General features: G+C 45.3%; 1 protein-coding gene across 3 annotated transcripts in view; it reads right to left on the bottom strand.

The window, feature by feature from the left end:
* Positions 1–17,778, bottom strand: part of IWS1 (interacts with SUPT6H, CTD assembly factor 1) — a 148,954-nt gene that overhangs the window by 55,668 nt on the left and 75,508 nt on the right. For all 3 annotated transcript variants that reach the window (XM_082249899.1, XM_082249898.1, XM_082249897.1), the window contains 7 exons: positions 16,764–16,864; positions 14,583–14,733; positions 13,955–14,037; positions 13,733–13,862; positions 13,474–13,591; positions 11,992–12,103; positions 11,820–11,876 (listed from right to left, as the gene is read on the bottom strand). In XM_082249899.1, the coding sequence (XP_082106025.1) occupies positions 11,820–11,876; positions 11,992–12,103; positions 13,474–13,591; positions 13,733–13,862; positions 13,955–14,037; positions 14,583–14,733; positions 16,764–16,864 (752 nt within the window). The remainder of the gene's footprint in view (positions 1–11,819; positions 11,877–11,991; positions 12,104–13,473; positions 13,592–13,732; positions 13,863–13,954; positions 14,038–14,582; positions 14,734–16,763; positions 16,865–17,778) is intronic.

Raw genomic sequence — 17,778 nt, forward strand, 5'->3', positions numbered from 1 at the left:
GAAGACAAAATGGTGTGCATCACCACAGACAGCGGGGCAAATGTAGTGAAGGCGACTTCACTGAACAACTGGACACGGCTGCAGTGTTTTGGCCATCGTTTGCACTCTGCTATTGGTGAGTAGCTTTGTCATTTTAATGCTCGTCATCAATGTTGGTTCCTTGGGTAATTTTATTAGCTAATATTGAGATTATATATTATAATTATATTATTATGATTTATGAAAACAGCTTTACACACTGACATGACAGTGTGTGTGTGTTTCTGTTTGTGTGCGTGTGCGTGTGTGTGTTTTTGTGTGTGTGTGTTTGTGTGTGTTTCTGTGTTTCTCTGTGTGTGTGTGATCTATTATCAGTTATTTACACTGGCATTGTTTTTCTGCAGGTGCTGCAGGAAAAGATAAAAGAGTGGAGAGGGCTGTAGGTGTGTGCAAGAAAGTGGTATCTGCCTTTTCTTACTCGTGGAAGAAAAAAAGTGCGCTCTCTAAAGCACAGGAACGTCTCCATCTTCCCACACACCAGCTGGTCACAGAGTCACTAACCAGGTGGGGCTCAAGACAAAAGATGGTGGCAAGGGTCCTAGAGCAACAAAAGGCCATCATTGAAGTTCTGTCTTCTGACAAAAACAACAGGCACCTGATCCCAACGTGGCAGGATATTGACGTCCTTGAGTCAATGCATGCGGCCTTAACTCCTCTCCTGGAGTTCACAGACTCCCTTTCTGGGTAGTCATATGTGACGGTCTCGTACGTGAAGCCTGTGCTCCACCTTTTCCGCTCCAGTTTGCTGAAAGTTAATGAGGGGGACACTGAGCTCACAAAAGAGCTGAAGACAAAGATAATGACTTATCTCGACGAGAAATATGCTGACCCTGACACAGATGATCTTCTTGACATGGCTACCTTCGTGGACCCTAGATTTAAAGGCCAATACATCAGACCAGAGAAGGTAGGGGCCATTCAAATGAGAGCTGTGTCTGAGATCATGGATGAAGACCAGGGCTAATCACAGGCAGGGCCTTCTGAAGGAGCAGCAGACCAAGGTGCAGGAGGAGGAGCTGCAAGTGGACCACCTCTGCCACTGGGCGTGAAGAAGCAACGCAAGTCATTGGGGAGCTTTTTCAAAAAACAGTGCCAAGAAGATGATGCTTTGCCTCTCACTGAAAAACAAAAAGTGGAGAGCGAGCTGGAAAGGTACCTGATGTGCACTGATGCAGACAGTGAGTCTAACCCTCTGGACTGGTGGAGGCTACATGAACACAACTTCCCCAGATTGTCTCAGCTGGCGAAAAAGTACTTGTGCATTCCAGCCACCAGCACCCCCTCAGAAAGACTTTTTAGTACTGGGGGTAATATTGTTACATGCACCAGGGCAGCTTTAGACCCAGAGAAGGTCATCCAGCTGGTGTTCCTAGCACAAAACCTGGACTGAAAATATACTTGAATAGTTCAACTTCAAGTATGATGATAAGAATAGCTTGAAGAGTTACTTTTTCATTTTCTGCAGGTTTTATATTTCAAACAATGTTACTGTACTGTAGGTTTGTTTTTTATGTTACAGATGTACCTCAGTTTTATTTGTTTACAAAACACTGCAAATATTTTAAAACACTTTATTCACCAGAAGGTGAACAGCTAGTGAACCTCCTAGCACTAAACTTGCACTAAATTCTCAGGTTTCTCTGTTTATATTTAACACTTTGCACTATTTTATGACACTTAAGATAATTGTTAAGTGTTCATTGTGACTTTAGACTTTACATTTTAATTATTTGAGTTTTACATGGTTGTGTTGACATTTTATTGTCTTAAGAACTGAGGGGATTATGATCAGAGGAAGGTTAAGTTTAAAATAAAAATGTTTAAATGTAACATTTTTCTCCTGGTCCTTATTTTAAATGAGTAATAAAAAATATCAATAATTATCGATATCGACCGATATGAAACACTGATATCATGATACAGTTTTCAGCCATATCGCCCAGCCCTACTTCAGGCTACAACAAAATGGTGCCAATGTAAAAGCATAGGAAGCCCAGGGAAAATGCCCGCTGTACCTTACAAACAGAGAGCCAATGCCCACACTTAAGATGGCTGCCGGAACCGCTGCCATACAGTCAGGACCCAGGCATGAGGCCACCTCAGGGATCCACAGGACAAGGTAACATTGTATACCCCCCCCCCCCCCCCGGGGCACCAGGCGCCAAATATAGCGCCCCCAATGTGGGAGCAGGGAGGACAGGGCTGGATCCTGATAGGCCTGGGGGATCTTTCAGGAAAAAAAAAAACAAGAGTCCTGTTATCCCCAGGAGTGGGCCCACATCTCCCCCCTCAGAGGCCGTTAGGGACATGGGGGGGGGGGGCTCAGCATTACTCACCATACCATGGAACCGGGTGGGACTCCGCTCCAGGCAGACTGCCTCCCACCCTGAGTGGGGGTGCTGCCAGCCAAGGGGTAAGCTGCGACTGAGGGCGTTCCAGGTCGATGCGTCACAGCGAGACAACTACTCACAGGCTCGTCCCTCCACAGGAGCTTTGTCGTGGCGAGAACTAGTGCGGGACTATAACCTGCTCACGCTCGCTGGTCAGGCTGGAAGACCATAAGGATCTAGATTATCCAGTGCAAATCTTCAGCCGGATGTCGCTTGTAGTTCACCAGGAAGATCCACGTGACACTAGCTAGCGATAGTGAGCAAAGAGAAACATAAAAATTCTGAAAAGAATAAAAAACCGAGACCGAAGTCCCAGCAGGAAACCTAGGTTCTACGCCTTCACTAGGCAGCCAGAAACTGATTTGAGAGCACAGTGTGTGCGGTGTTATGCCGAGAAGGACAGCCCCTATAGGCTTGTCAGTGAATTTTTTAAACTGCCTAGTCTGCTCCTGTGGATGGCGCATAACACAATGGTAAAGAAGCATAGCTGCTGCGTCTGTCAATGGACGATAGAGAAAATGGTGTGTGTTGCATTTTTTAATGTCACACGGTATTTGCGCAGCAGTTTTTCAAACGCAACTTATTTGGAAAAAAACACAATGAATAAAAAAAAAAAAAAAAGAAAAACAGTGAAGTTAGCCCATTTTTTTTTTTTTTTGTATAATGTGAAAGATTATGTTACCTTGAGTGAATAGATACCTAACATGTCACGCTTTAAATTTGCGTCTGCCTGTGGAATGGCGGCAAACTACAGTGCTTACATTTCTCCATAGGAGACACTTAACCACTTGCCGACCGCCGCACGACTATCTACGTCGGCGGTCAGCCCCTCACAGGCAAAGTGACGTAGGGCTACGTCACTAGCTTGTGAGGGTCTAGGGAGCGAGCGCGCGCCCCCGGAGGCGCGCTCCCGCTCCCGAGTGGTCACGGACCCCCCCGCGCGTGTGACCGGCGGACCCGATGTCCGCCGGCCACTCTGCGATCGGCGGGGGAGAGGGAGAATGTCAGGCAGCTTGTGTAAACAAGCTGCCTGTCATTCTCCTCGCTGTATGAGAGCTGATCATCTGGATCTACTATGTAGATCCGTTGATCAGTCTGCATACAGCTGAAGCCCCAGCCAATCACAGTTAGAATCACGCCCCTAGGGACACACACAGCCCCTCCCTCTCAAATAAAGTTAACCCCTTCACTACCAGTGTATTTTTACAGTAACAGTGCATATATATAGCACTGATTACTGTAGAAATGTCACTGGTAACCCCAAAAGTGTAAAAAATGTCAGTCAAGGGTCCGATCTGTCCGCCGCAATGTCGCAGTACCGCAAAAAAAAAAAATCGCAGATCGCCGCCATTACGCGTTAAAAAAAAAACAACAAAAATGACAAAAATCTTACCCTTTGTTAGTAAACACAATAACTTTTGCGCAAACCAATCAAAATACGCTTTTTGCGATTTTTTTTACCAAACATAGGTAGCATAAAACAAATTGGCCGAAAATTTTAAAAAATTTTGATTTTTACATTTTTTTTTGGGGGAATTTCATATAAAAAAAAAGGGAAAAATATTGCTATTTTTGCAAAATGGACGCTCTTTTTTTGTTTATAGCGCGTGATCAAAAAATCGCACAGGTGATCAAATACCGCCAAAAGAAAGCTCTGTTTGTGGGAAAAAAAGGACGCCAAATTCGTTTAGGTACAGCGTCGCACGACCGCGCAATTCTCCGTTAAAGTCACGCAGTGCCGAATCGCAAAATACCCCCTGGTCGGAATGGGGGTAAAATCTTCCGGGGCTTAAGTGGTTAATGCCTTTACAGGTTACCAGTTTAGAGTGGCACAGGAGGTCTGGTGCTAGAATTATTGCAGACGTTCACGACAATACCTCACGTGTGGTGCAATCACAGTTTACATTTGTGTGCGGGAGTAACGTATGCGTTCGCATTTGCACATAAACACGATGGGATAGGGGTGCTTTAAATATATATATTTTTTTTTCTACAAACTTTATTGCTATCACAAGGGATGAACATCATTCCTTGTGACAGCATGGCCCGTGACGGGTCCTCTTTATGGAGAGATTTAGGGTCTAGTAAATCCCAAATCTCTCCTCTGGCCCCCCATGCAGCTGATCAGACCGAGATCAGTCTGATCGGCTGCTTCCCTGGCCGCTGGTGGCCAGGTAAACAAAGGGGCGGAACCCGATGTGAGAAAATACTAATCGCTCCCAGTTTCCAGAGTTACAGAGCGAGGGGAACGTCGTCAGTGGGACGCGATGGGAACGTCATCAGTGGGACGCAATGGGACCAGAGAGCCCGGGAGAGGCACCATTCGCAGAAGTGATTTGAGTGGCTAATTAGTGTTTCAAAAACTGCTGATCAAACATTGTCTGTTCTGACGAGTCTCGATTTCAGCTGCGACACTCGGATGGTAGGGTCAGAATTTGACAGACATGAAAGGATGGACCCACCCTGCCTTGTATCAACGGTTTGGGCTGGGGCTGTTATGGCTTAGGGGAAATTTTCTTGGTACCCTATGGGCGCCTTAGTACTAACTGAGCATTGTTTAACCACCTCAATACTGGGCACTTTGACCCCCTTCCTTCCCCGACCAATTTTCAGCTTTCAGGGCTCTCACACTTTGAATGACAATTACTCAGTCATGCTACACTGTACCCAAATGAAATTTTTATCATTACGTTTACACAAATAGAGCTTTCTTTTGGTGGTATTTATTCACTACTGGGCTTTTTATTTTTTGCGATATAAGCAAAAAAAAAAAAAATGGAAATTTTGAAAAAAAAAATATATATATTTTTTACATTTTGTTTTAAAAGAAATCCAATAAAATCTAAATTTATCATAATTTTAGGTCAGGATGTATTCTGCTACACTTCTTTGGTAAAACAAATCCTGATAAGTGTATAATAGGTTTGCTTGAAAGTTTTAGAGTCTACAAGCTAGGCTACGTATCATCGAAAATTGATAAATTCTGATGTACTGACTACCTCATTTCTTGAGGCCCTAAAATGTCAGGACAGTACAAATACCCCCCAAATGACCCCTTTTTGTAAATATGACAGTCCAATGTATTTAGTAAGAGGCATAGTGAGTTTTTTTGAAGTTGCAATATTTTTTTGCCCACAATCGTTCAATGAAGTTGTAATAAATTTTTTCTTCCAACCCCCCCCCCCCCCCCCCCCCACACACACACAAAATTGACATGTTAACAAGTTATTTCTTACACATGGCATAGATAAACTTGAAATTACACCCCAAAATATATTCTGCTACGCCACCTGAGTATGGCAATACCACATGTGAGACTTTTCCACAGCCTGACCACATACAGAGGCCCAACATCCAAGTAGCACCGTCAGGCGTTCTAAAGGCATAAATTACACATTTTATTTCCTGAGTACCCATCATATTTTTTAGAGGACTCAGAGAAAGGAATTTTTCGGTAAGATTTTACAAAAATTCAGTTTTCTCTCACGTCCTCTGACAGTCGCCGCCCCTCATATAGTCTTCACCAATGGGATGTCCCAAAGCAGTGTAGACATGAGGGGTGGGAAGCGCAACCGTCACAAAGGCAACGCAGCACCCAGGTCAGAGAAAGGAACCTTATTTGAACCAGAAAGGCAACAACTCTGGATAACGAGAAAGCTCAACAGGAGCAAAAACCCAGGAAAGCAAAGCAAACAAAGCGGGAAACAACCCCAACAGACAGGGACAGGCAAACGCTATGTCCCCCTCAAAGCACGGCCGTGCACAGGACTTTGCAGCCAAAGGAGGCATCTGCCGATGCCAAAACGTCAAGTTTGTAAAATTTGGAAAAGGTGTGCACGGACTACCAAATCGCCACCTTGCACACCTGGGCCACTGAAGCTTGATGCCGGAAGGCCCAGGACGCACTCCCTGTTCTGGTAGAGAATAGGCCTGTACAATCGTCCGTCTGATCCATTTCGAAATGGTTGCCGCAGACTCAGCCATACCCTTCTGAGGGCCCTCGGGAAGGACAAAAATGGAATCCGACTTCCTGAAGGATTCAGTAGACGACAGGTAAACCCTGATCGCCCAGACTACATCCAAGGAATGCAAGGCCAACTCCTTAGGATGCATAGGATTCGCACATAGCGAAGGCAAGACAATATCCTCGTTAAGGTGAAACTCGGAAACCCCACCTTAGGAAGGAAAGCTTGGTTAGGTCGCAAGACCCCCTTATCCCTATGAACAACCAGGTAAGGGGAGCGGCAAGACAGGGCCGCCAACTCCGACACTCTGCGGGCAGATGTGTTCGCCACCAGAAAGGCACCCTTCCGTGACAGCACCGACAGAGGAACCTCCCCTGATGTTCTCAAAGGGAGGACGTTGCAAAACCGACAAGACCAAATTCAAGTCCCAAGGAGATAAAGGCGCTCTCCGAGGAGCCAAATGACGCACCCCCTGAATAAAGGTGCGTATCAAAGAGTTTGACGCCAAGGGGCGCTGGAAAAGGATTACCAGTGCAGACAACTGACCCTTAATCGTGGTCAGCGCAAGACGCTGGTCCACACCAGATTGCAGGAAGGCCAACACTGAAGCCACCAAAAAAGAGCGAGGATGGACGCCCCTAGATTCACACCAGGCAAAATAAGCCTTCTAGGTGCGGTAATAGATTTTACCAGACGTGGCCTTCCTAGCCTTGAGCAGGGTAGGAATGACCGCCGACGAGAGACCCCGATCTCTCAGGACCTGGCTTTCAACAGCCACGCCGTTAAAGCCAGCGACTGTAAAGCAGGATGGAAGATCGGCCCCTGAGACAGTAGATCGTCTCGCAACGGGAGCCGCCATGGAGGCTCGACGACCAGTTGTATGATGTCCGCGTACCAAGACCGGCGGGGCCAGTCCGGGGCCACCAGAATCACCAACTTCGGTTCCGAGACCAACCTGCGAAGGAACCTGAACAACTGAATTGGGGGGGAAGGATCAGGCAATACTGATTCCAAGGCACCACCAGCGCATCCGAGGCGTCTGCCAGAGGATCGCGCGTTCTTGTCACGAACCTTCCCACCTTGTTGTTTAGCCGGGATCGAACAGATCCACATCCGGGGATCCCCATCGCGCACACAGCATCTGAAACACCTCCGGGTGTAGGGACCATTCCCCCTGGTCCAAGGTCTGGCGGCTCAGGTAATCGGCCTGCCATTTCTCCACACCCGGAATGTGAACTGCCGAAATCGCCGGGACGTGCGTCTCAGTCCAAGACAGAATTCTTGGTCACTTCCCGGGCCGCCCGGGCACTCCTGGTGCCCCCTTGGTGATTGATGTAAGCCACCGCAGTGGCGTTGTCCGTCTGCACCCACGAAGAAGATCCGACCAACGGAGCAAGCACAGTCTGATCGCTCGCAGCTCCAAGATGTTTATTGGCAGGGAGGATTCCTCCTCTGACCAAGTGCCCTGGGCAGACAGGGTGCCCAGAACGCCACCCCAGCCGCAGGCTGGCCTCCGAGGTGACCATCGTCCACAACAACGGCCGGAAGAATTTTCCCTCCGTCAGAGCCGGAGACCGGAGCCACCACAGAAGATCCTCTCTGGCTTGGTGACTCAAAGATATCCTCCTTTCCAAGGAAAGAGGATGCCTGTCCCATCTGGCCAGGATCTCCGCTTGAAGAGATCGTGTGTGGAACTGTGCGAATGGTATCGCCTCGAAGGCCGACACCATCAATCCCAGGGACCGCATGCAGGTCCTGAGCGATGAGGATTCGTTGTCCCTGAGGAACCTGACCTCGTCCTGTAGAGTCCGGAGCTTGTCCTCCGGCAGAAAAACTTTGGCTTGGGCGGAATCCAGGACCATCCCCAAGTAAGGGAGTCGAACAGAAGGGGACAAAGTCGACTTCTGAACGTTGATGGTCCACCCGAACTCCTGGAGCGTCTGAATCGTAGTTGACAGATCGCGTAACAGGCTAGGAGTGGCGAGTAAGAGATTCCACCCGCCTATCCGTAGGGTCCCTAAACACCGGAGAATCCTCCGCGAGCATCAGAGTGGCCTTCAATCTGGACACCGTGTGATCCACCTTAGGGGCCACCGCCCAGCGCGAATCCGTAGGAGACGCAAAGGAATAACGGAACTGAAACCGTTTTGGTACCACAAAATTGCACTTCAAATTGCGCCAGTGTTCGTTCACCGTTTCGTGAAACTCAGAGGGACAAGGAAACACTTGCGCTGCCTTCTGGGTTCTACGGGTCCCAAAAGACGACCGCTTACCCGGCGGGTTGGGCTCATCCTCTAAATGTAGTGTATCTTTAACAGAGGCAATAAGCGCAGACATAGCATCTTGCCACACCAAAGATGGCGCCCGAAAAGGCGCGATACACTACAGGGAAAATGGCTGCTGAAGTGCCCTTACTGAAGCCAGAGCAGCCGCCCACACCCAAAATGATGGCCCCGCGGTTTTCCACCACAGCGGCCCGCACATGCATGCCTGTACCCCCAATAAGCCACCTAAAACAGTGCCAAAGGGGACAGGGACCCCCACAACCCCCCACAGAGCGTCCTGGACGCAATAGTGCCCCCACAGGGACCGGGAGGAAATGCGAGCCCCAGACACACAGACATGAGGGGAAAACACAGACTCCAGCAGACTGTCATCCCCAGACAGAGGCCCCACACAGAATGTACTCACCGATCCATGATGGCGTAGGTGCCGCTCTGCGACGGGAAGCCTCCCACCCCAGGTGGTGGGGGTGCCGTCAGCCAAACAGGACTCTAGCAACGCACGGTAAACCGCAGTTGAGGCATCCTAGCGAGGTGGCCACCTCGCTGGCTTTTGTCCCTGAGGACAGGGACAGGTCGTTTGCGAGGGCAGGGCGTACGCATAGCCTGCTAAACGCTCGATGGCGGGCTGGGATTCAGTAAGGCTCTAGTACAACCAGTCCGATTCCCAGCTCCGCAAACGATGTAGTCTTCCGAAGATCCGACTAACTAAGCGCAGTATAAATAAAAAAAGTTAGTAGTGCAAAGAAAACACTTGGCATAAAATAAAAGTAATAAAACAGAAGAAAGGCTGAGACTGTAGCCCCAGCACAGGGAAGCCTATCTTACTCCTAACTAGGCAGAAGACAAACTGAGTTGGAAATGCTGATAGCAGGGGGGTATTGGACCAGTGGGACAGCCCCTACAGGTGTGTTTATGCAAATTGTTTTGTATTTTAACAAGTCTTATGCCTAGCTTGCTCCTATGGATAAGAGGTCAATACCCATTGGGGTAAAGACTATATGAGGGGCGGCGACTGTCAGACCTATTTTTTTTTTTTTTTTTTTTTTACACAAAGTTTTCAATTTATACAATTTTTTTTAACACAGCATGTACATAGCAAAAATTACACGCCAAAATATATTCTGCTACTCCTCCTAGTATGGCGATACCACATGTGTGAGACTTTTCCACAACCTAGTCTCATACAGAGGCCCAACATTCAAATAGCACTGTCAGGCATTCTAGGAGCATAAATTACACATTTAATTTCCTGAGTACCTATCACACTTTTGAAGGCCCTGGATCATTTTTTAGCCATGTGGACAGATGTGCGCTGATTCATGGGACAGATGTGTGACAGATGTTGATGACTGGGATGTGGCAGATGTTCACTTCGACAGATGTGGGATATGATGTGCGCCAGATGACTACAGATGTGATAGATGATCACTGACAGATATGGCCGATGATGTGCGTCAGATGATCATAGACAGATTTTGCAAATTATGTGTGCCAGATGTGGCAGATCATGTGTGCCAGATGATCACAGACAGATGTGCGCCAGATGATCACAGACAGATGTGTGCCAGATGATCACAGACCGATGTGTGCCAGATGATCACAGACCGATGTGTGCCAGATGATCACAGACCGATGTGTGCCAGATGATCACAGACCGATGTGTGCCAGATGATCACAGACCGATGTGTGCCAGATGATCACAGACCGATGTGTGCCAGATGATCACAGACCGATGTGTGCCAGATGATCACAGACCGATGTGTGCCAGATGATCACAGACCGATGTGTGCCAGATGATCACAGACCAATGTGTGCCAGATGATCACAGACCGATGTGTGCCAGATGATCACAGACCGATGTGTGCCAGATGATCACAGACCGATGTGTGCCAGATGTGCGCCAGTTTATCACGGACATATGTGGCAGTTGATGTGCACCAGATGTGGCAGATAATCTGCGCCAGATGATCACGGACAGATGTGGCAGATGATGTGCACCAGATGTGGCAGATGTGCGCCAGATGATCACGGACAGATGGGGCAGATGTGCGCCAGATGATCATGGACAGATGTGGAAGATGTGCACCAGATGATCACGAACAGATGTGGAAGATGTTCACTGGGACAGATTTTATTGGGACAGATGTGTGACAGGTGTTTTATTGTGGGGGCACTGTGTTTGGGGAAACTTTTGGGGGCACTAGAACAGGGTGATCAATGAGTAAAGAGCAGTAAAACAGCTCTATACTCACTGATCGCCACCTTCCAGCAGCAATCCGCTCTCCTCCTCCTCCCTGTGAGAGGAGAAAGACCCGATCACCGTGACAACGTCACATCACATGACAGCTTTGATTGGACACGGCCGTCATGTGATTAGCAGGGCCAATTACAGAGCCCTCCTGTCGAGCGGTGTTGCTTTGTGTCCAGGGAAATGTCCACTCAGAAGGAGGAAGCTCCCACTCGGCCGTATATGTACATTGGCCGGGTGGGAGGTTGTTAAAAGCCACGGCCTACCTGAGTATTACTGCTGACCATGTCCATCACTTTATGATTACAGTGTACCTATCTTCTGATGGCTCCTTCCAGCAGGATAATACACCATGTCACAAAGCTTATATGGGTTTCTTGAACATGACAATGAGTTCACTGTACTCCAAAGGCTTCCACAATTACCAGATCTTAATAGAACACTTTTGGGATATGGTGGAAGAAGAGATTTGCATCATAAATGTGCAGCCGACAAATCTGCAGCAACTGCGTGATGCTATCAAGTCAATATGGACCAAAGTCTCTGAGGAATATTTCCAACACCTTGTTGAATCTATGCGAAGAAGAATGAAGGCAGTTCTGAAGGCAAAAGGGGGTCCAAAACGGTACTAGCAAGGTGTACCTAATAAAGTGGCCAGTGAGTGTATAGCAATTCAAAAGCATTTAAAACAATATTCTGCTTTTATCAGACTGTTGTGCTTTAAAGAGGTTGACTATGACTTCCATTACCAAGCAGCAAAACTGTGAATTGCTCCACAGTAAGATTTTTAATCAAGAACTTTACATCTAAAATGCCAACATCACACGGTACACAGAATGCACATTTAGAAAGTTGGAAGAACAATGAATTTAGTAAAAAAACAAACACTCACTTCTCTTCTCCTGTTAACACCTTTTCCAGGTCTCTCCGAGGTGTCTGGCCACCCGAACTGCAGAGAAAGGAGTTTAAAAACTGAACATCGATTCAAACACTACCAATACGTTACCCAACAAGATCTGTAATTAGAGTATTCAAAATAAATAAATCAGCTAAAAGCAATTTACCTACTCATTCTTCTGCGCTGTGGCATTTGCTCCAGATCTCTCTGCTCTCTCTCCTCTCTGGTCATCCCTTTAAAGTTGGAACTCAGCCCAAAGATAGGCCGCGACCATTCATCTGAGCATATCAGGAATATATAAATTAGCCATCGGTATTAAAATATTGCACAGATCTTCTACTGCTGGTATACTTATATGGTACCTTCCAGAAAACTTGGCAACACATTTTTGCAGCAGGTTATTTAAAGCCAGCAAACGTGTTTGTAAAAACATCTTCAGATAGTGCTGTAACTGGACATATTAAGTAGATGTCTACCACTGTACAGAAAAGTCTGTCTGGGTGTTACATGATTTGACCACAGCTTGTTATTAGACTGTGGATAACGTGGAGGGGAGCTTAGGGGGGAAGCACTATCTATTTTACATTTAATTTAAATTTACAACTGTCATTTTCTTAAAGCGGTGTCTCTTCCCCCCCCTCCGGTACCACATTTGGCATCTTTCGGTCCCCACTTCGGCCCCCTTCCATTATCGCCCCTGGGCCATTCAGAAAAGCGCAGTGCGCTTTGTGCATGCGCAGTAGGGAATCGGCTGCGGCTGTGAAGCTGCAAGTCTTCACTACCAGTTTCTCTTACAGACTCTGGCAGCGACAGCACCCAAGATCCGATGGAAACATTGGCTGGGGTGCCAACATCGCTGGATTCCAGGACAGGTAAGTGTCCCAATATTAAAAGTCAGCAGTTCACTATGTGTAGCTGCTGACTTAATTCTTAATTTTTCCGTGGGAAGGGGGGGCTGGAGCATGGCTTTAGAGGTTCTAAAGTTTTGTTTTTTTTTTCCCTTAATGCTTTCCCTGCAATAAGGAAAAAAACTCCCCACTAACTGTTCCCCAACCCTCCCTAGTCTTCACCGATCCAGTGCAGTCCCAGCTGCAGCTCTTCTCCCTTCACGTCCTGGTGTCACAGGAGAGACAGGCAGCAGTTAAAGACATAGGATCCTGCTGCTGTCAGGCAAATCCTGTGAATAGGGAGCAGGGGGTGTGGCTATGGATGCACACAGTCCGGCCTGGGAGAGCACCTACATCTGTGCCCCCATAGCACATGGCTTGCTATGGGGGCACCTGCAGAAAGAAGGACCAGACGTGGGCGGGAGATTCAAGAAGGTAAGGGACTGCTCGGTGCAATCCCACTGCACAGAGCAGGTAAGCATAACCTCTATTTTAATAAAAGAAAAAAAAAAATAGAAAGGCTTTAATATTGCAAAGCATTTATAATCCTGTTACATTTCACTCAACATTTCTTTACTGTAAATAATAAAGATAGAGAACTTCAAATATTCTTATAATCCTATAGCTGATGTACTGTTCTAGCACATTACAATATATTTAAATTAACTACGAGGTAACAAGCCTATTGTTCTCTAATTCTAAGAGAAATGCATACTCCAATTAAATCTGCAGTACACATGTAAAAGACGTATCCTATATACTTATTAGCTTTCCAGCAATATCCCTGTTCGGTCTTGACTCTTTTGGATGCTTGTAGAGATACATAACAGCTCTTCCAATGCCACTGTGTTTTAAAGTTTCCTGACTTACACTAGGGAGCTTGGAAGGAAAAAACAAAACAAAAAAACAAAGGATGAGGGATGTTAAAAAAGGAAAACAAACTCAGAGCTTGGCTTTAGCCACAAGTGTGACATTAATGCAAATGACAACATAAAAAAAACAAACAGACAGCAACCTCACCTCTTGCAAGATCTTCAGCAGTTCCTCCCGGATCTTTAGAGCTGGCAAGCTTCGATCAGGTAGGGGCGTGAGCCACTCTTTAATAGCAGACATAACACCACTGTCAATAAAGGTTTCTTTCAAGTCTTGTCTAAAGGAAAAACAGAAACAATATATGTGGAAGAACACAGACATTAAAAGTTATACCATTTACATAACTGGTATATGAAATGGTATTCTTACTTTTTAAGGTGCATTACTACCGTGGGAAGCAAAGTTAGTTTCTTTAGTGCCGGCTTCTTGCTGGTGTTCAGGTTTCTGTCCTCCTGCAAAACATAACAATTAAAGCAGATCACACATTATGATACAAAAAAAAAAAAAACACACTTGTAAAAATATATCTCCATTCATTTGCACACCAAAGCTGGTGGTGCCACTGAAGAAACCAGGATATTCCTTGCCGTTTTCTGTGCAATACTCTAAGGCAGCCATATATATGTAGCATCCATTAACAGAAATATTATTATTAAATCCTACACACTCTTCAAAGTTTCATGAGACACGTGATTGGGCCCACTAAGCAATCTGGGTCTAATAGAACAGCTCTGTACAGATCTGCAATCAGAAATGCACTGGGGATGGGCTCATCATGCTAGAATTAAAACAGGCAATGATAATTCACATTTCATTTACTTGACAAAAGTAAAGTGAGTAACGAAAACCAGAGAGCTACATAGTGTTAACTAATTAATGAGGTAAAGTCAAAAATTGAGTGTTTTTCCTCAAATTGTGGACATAGGACATTTGCAGGAGACCCTGTAGTATTATAACTATGCCTTGAGAGTTTAGGGTTTCCAAAAAGGGAACTCACCTCTGCCGCCTCAGTCATTTTCATAATCATAGCATTTACTACATCGTCTGCATCGCTTATGAAAGTGCCACCATCCCGGTTTCTCCGCCGCTTACCACTCATGCTCTTCTTCTTTTCTAGCATCATCTCAAAGTCAGATTTAAAATCACCTCTATGGAAAATAGAAGACGTGGCTATAGTTAACAAGATTCACATATGCACAATGTAAAAATTCTATTTGCATTGCGTTTATCAGGGCACACGGTAAATACCTGGCATTTATATTCTGTCTACATGGAGGTTAGACACCTCCTTAACAAATAGTCCTCCTATGCACCTCTCTTTGCGAATGCAGTAAGTTGTCAAGTGAAGAGTCAGAAAGAAATTAAGTAAATACAAAAACTATCCTAAAAAGCTATTAAAAAGTAAAACTCAACAAAAAGGACCTCAAACAACAGAATAAAAGTGACATTAAAGGCTAATTTTTGGTTTAAAAAAAAAAAAAAAGTCATACTCAGCTACTCTGTGTAATGGTTTTGCAAAGAGCAGCCCTTATCCTCTTCTTGGGACCCCTGCCAGCGCTCCTGGCCCTCCCTCCAGAGTAAGCAGCTTGCAATGGAGCACCCAAGCAGGATCGTTCCTGTCCATTCACACATAGAACTATGGCTTGAATCCGCTCCCCCCTCTCCCCTCATTAGCTCACAGCCAATGAGGAGGGAGAGTCCCTGGAGAGCCAAGGCTTTAGAACCCCTTTAAAATTAAAGAATTATACTACACCATGCAAAACATGGAGAGAAAGAGTAATTTGCCTAACAAAGCGCTGGAAAGGAAGAGCAGGCAGAAAATGAACCATTCATGTCCACAGTAGCTGCAGTCTGAACAGAAAGTACACCCTTTAGTCCAGAAATCTAAAATGTGGATGGACAGGCGATGCCTGAACAGCCAGCATAAAAGCTGTATTGTGTGATGAATTCCAAAGCAACAGCATAGGGCAATAAAAGATGAGGAGCAGCTGATATCCAGCATGCACCAAACCCACACGCAAAAGTAGTGGTCTGCTGAGGCGTCCTCTACAGTGTATCTATTGATCTACATTGTCCAAACAAGATCAAGCGGGAATACTAAGGTTTTCTACTAATGGAAGGCGCAGTTTTGACTGGCTCAGCATTATTTCTACACGTATCATGGAGAAAAATGGAAGAAGCTAGAGACTTAAAAAATGGCTGCAGTATGCACAACAAGGACAATCTAAGATGGTAAACACAGGTGGAAAGATATAGCTCTAGAAAAGGAAAAAAATAGCTTGCAGCTTTCTGTAGATATAGCATATATCTCAAACATCTATTATGTCTTCCAATGAATAAGAGAAAAGGTTGTGATGAATTAATCAATGATGGTTGCATTTATCGACTTTGTACTTGGCTTTTTTTTTTTTTATAACATATTCCCCCTTTCAATCCTTTGCCAGGAAAAGCAGCTGAAATTCTCAGTAAATTAGGCTAAGTCACTCATGATGTCTGCAGTAAAAGTAACATGTCAATATGAAGTTAGGGCTTTGTTTACACTTGCGTTGGGGGGGTGCGCAGTAATGTTGGAACAGGAAGGGACCATCCCTAAACTACTCCCACAAAGTTGGGAGCATAAAAATTGTCCAAAATCTCTTGGTAAGCTGATGCCTTAAGAGTTCCCTTCACTGGAACTAAGGGGCCAAGCCCAACACCTGAAAAACGACCTCACACCATAATCCCCCCTCCACCAAATGATTTGGACCAGTGCCCAAAGCAAGGTCCATGAAGTCATGGATAAGCAAGTTTGGGGTGGAGGCACTGGTCTGGCCTGCACAGAGTCCTGACATCAACCCGATAGAACACCTAGGGTGATTTAGAGCAGACTGTGAGAGCCAGGCCTTCTCATCCACATCAGTGCCTGACCTCACAAATAAGCTTCAGGAAGAACGGTCAAACATTCCCATAGACACACTCCTCAACCTTGTCGACAGCCTTCCTAGAAGAGTTGAAGCTGTTAAAGCTGCAAAAGGTGGGCCACCTCAATATTGAACCCTACGGACTGGAATGTCATTAAAGTTAGTGTGTGTAAAGGCAGGCATCCCAATACTTTTAACAATATAGTGTATATCTTGCCTCACTAAGACATGTTCATCATATACATCATGAGAAGCATTTGTCTATATTCACTGCTTACATTTTACCAGATTTCATATCAACATCAGAGTCCGAATCTTCATCTGCTTGTTGTTTTGGAGCCACAGGCTTCTCCCCATCTAGATCCTCTTGGTTAAAACCCTATGAAAAGATTGAGAAAACCCTTGAGTGCTGCATAAACGTACAAGAAACTCCTGACTAAACAATATAACAGTTTGCTTCTCTGTGCTTCTAAAAATAAAAAAAGGGGGGGGGGTCCTTCTCACTTACTTAAATCGGCTGATGAACACAAAACTATAACCCTTATGGATATTAGTCAGGAATGGGAAAAAAACTAAAAATTATACCATCAAGTATAACATATACCAATTTTTATGACTTAAAACAATGTGCAGGTTCTATATTTAAGAGGTGGTGGAAGGAGCTATAATTTTATTACGAGAGTACCAACATCCCTATATAAATATTGAAAAATAGAGAAATCTAGGATATGGGACTTTTAAAGGTACTCACTTAATCAAAAAGAGAAAAGGGGAAAATAAGCCCTAAGGCTCGGTTTCCACTAGTGCGACTTGCGGTGCGACTTGACACATGTCAAGTCGCACAGCAAGTCAAAACCCATTGTTTTCAATGGGGTCCGTTTCCACTGCCGCGGCTTCAGTTGCCGCGACCTCAAAAGTAAATCGTGTACTACTTTTGAGTGCGACTTCCCTCTATATATGAGGGACAAGTCTAACTGAAGCCGCGGTTTACTTTTGCTACGAAGTCGTGCTAGAAGTAGCACGACTTCGTAGCCGCACTAGTGGAAACCTAGCCTAAAGAAGGATTTGAATACAACAAAGTAAATGTAAAAACATTTATTTTATTTATAAAGAAAAAACTTGTTACTTTATGAAAAGCATGGAATCCATGGAATCATACAGGACTTTAAATGATTGCAAGTTCAAATTCCGTTCGATTTCGCTTCTTCAGGGATTTGAAAAAAGAAAACTATAACAAGATATATACATGTGAGATACATTAAATACACAAGATTACAGAAATACAAATCTTAT

This window comes from Pelophylax lessonae, assembly GCF_965119305.1.
Source record: "Pelophylax lessonae genome assembly, chromosome: 3".
In the NCBI taxonomy this organism is placed as follows: domain Eukaryota; kingdom Metazoa; phylum Chordata; class Amphibia; order Anura; family Ranidae; genus Pelophylax; species Pelophylax lessonae.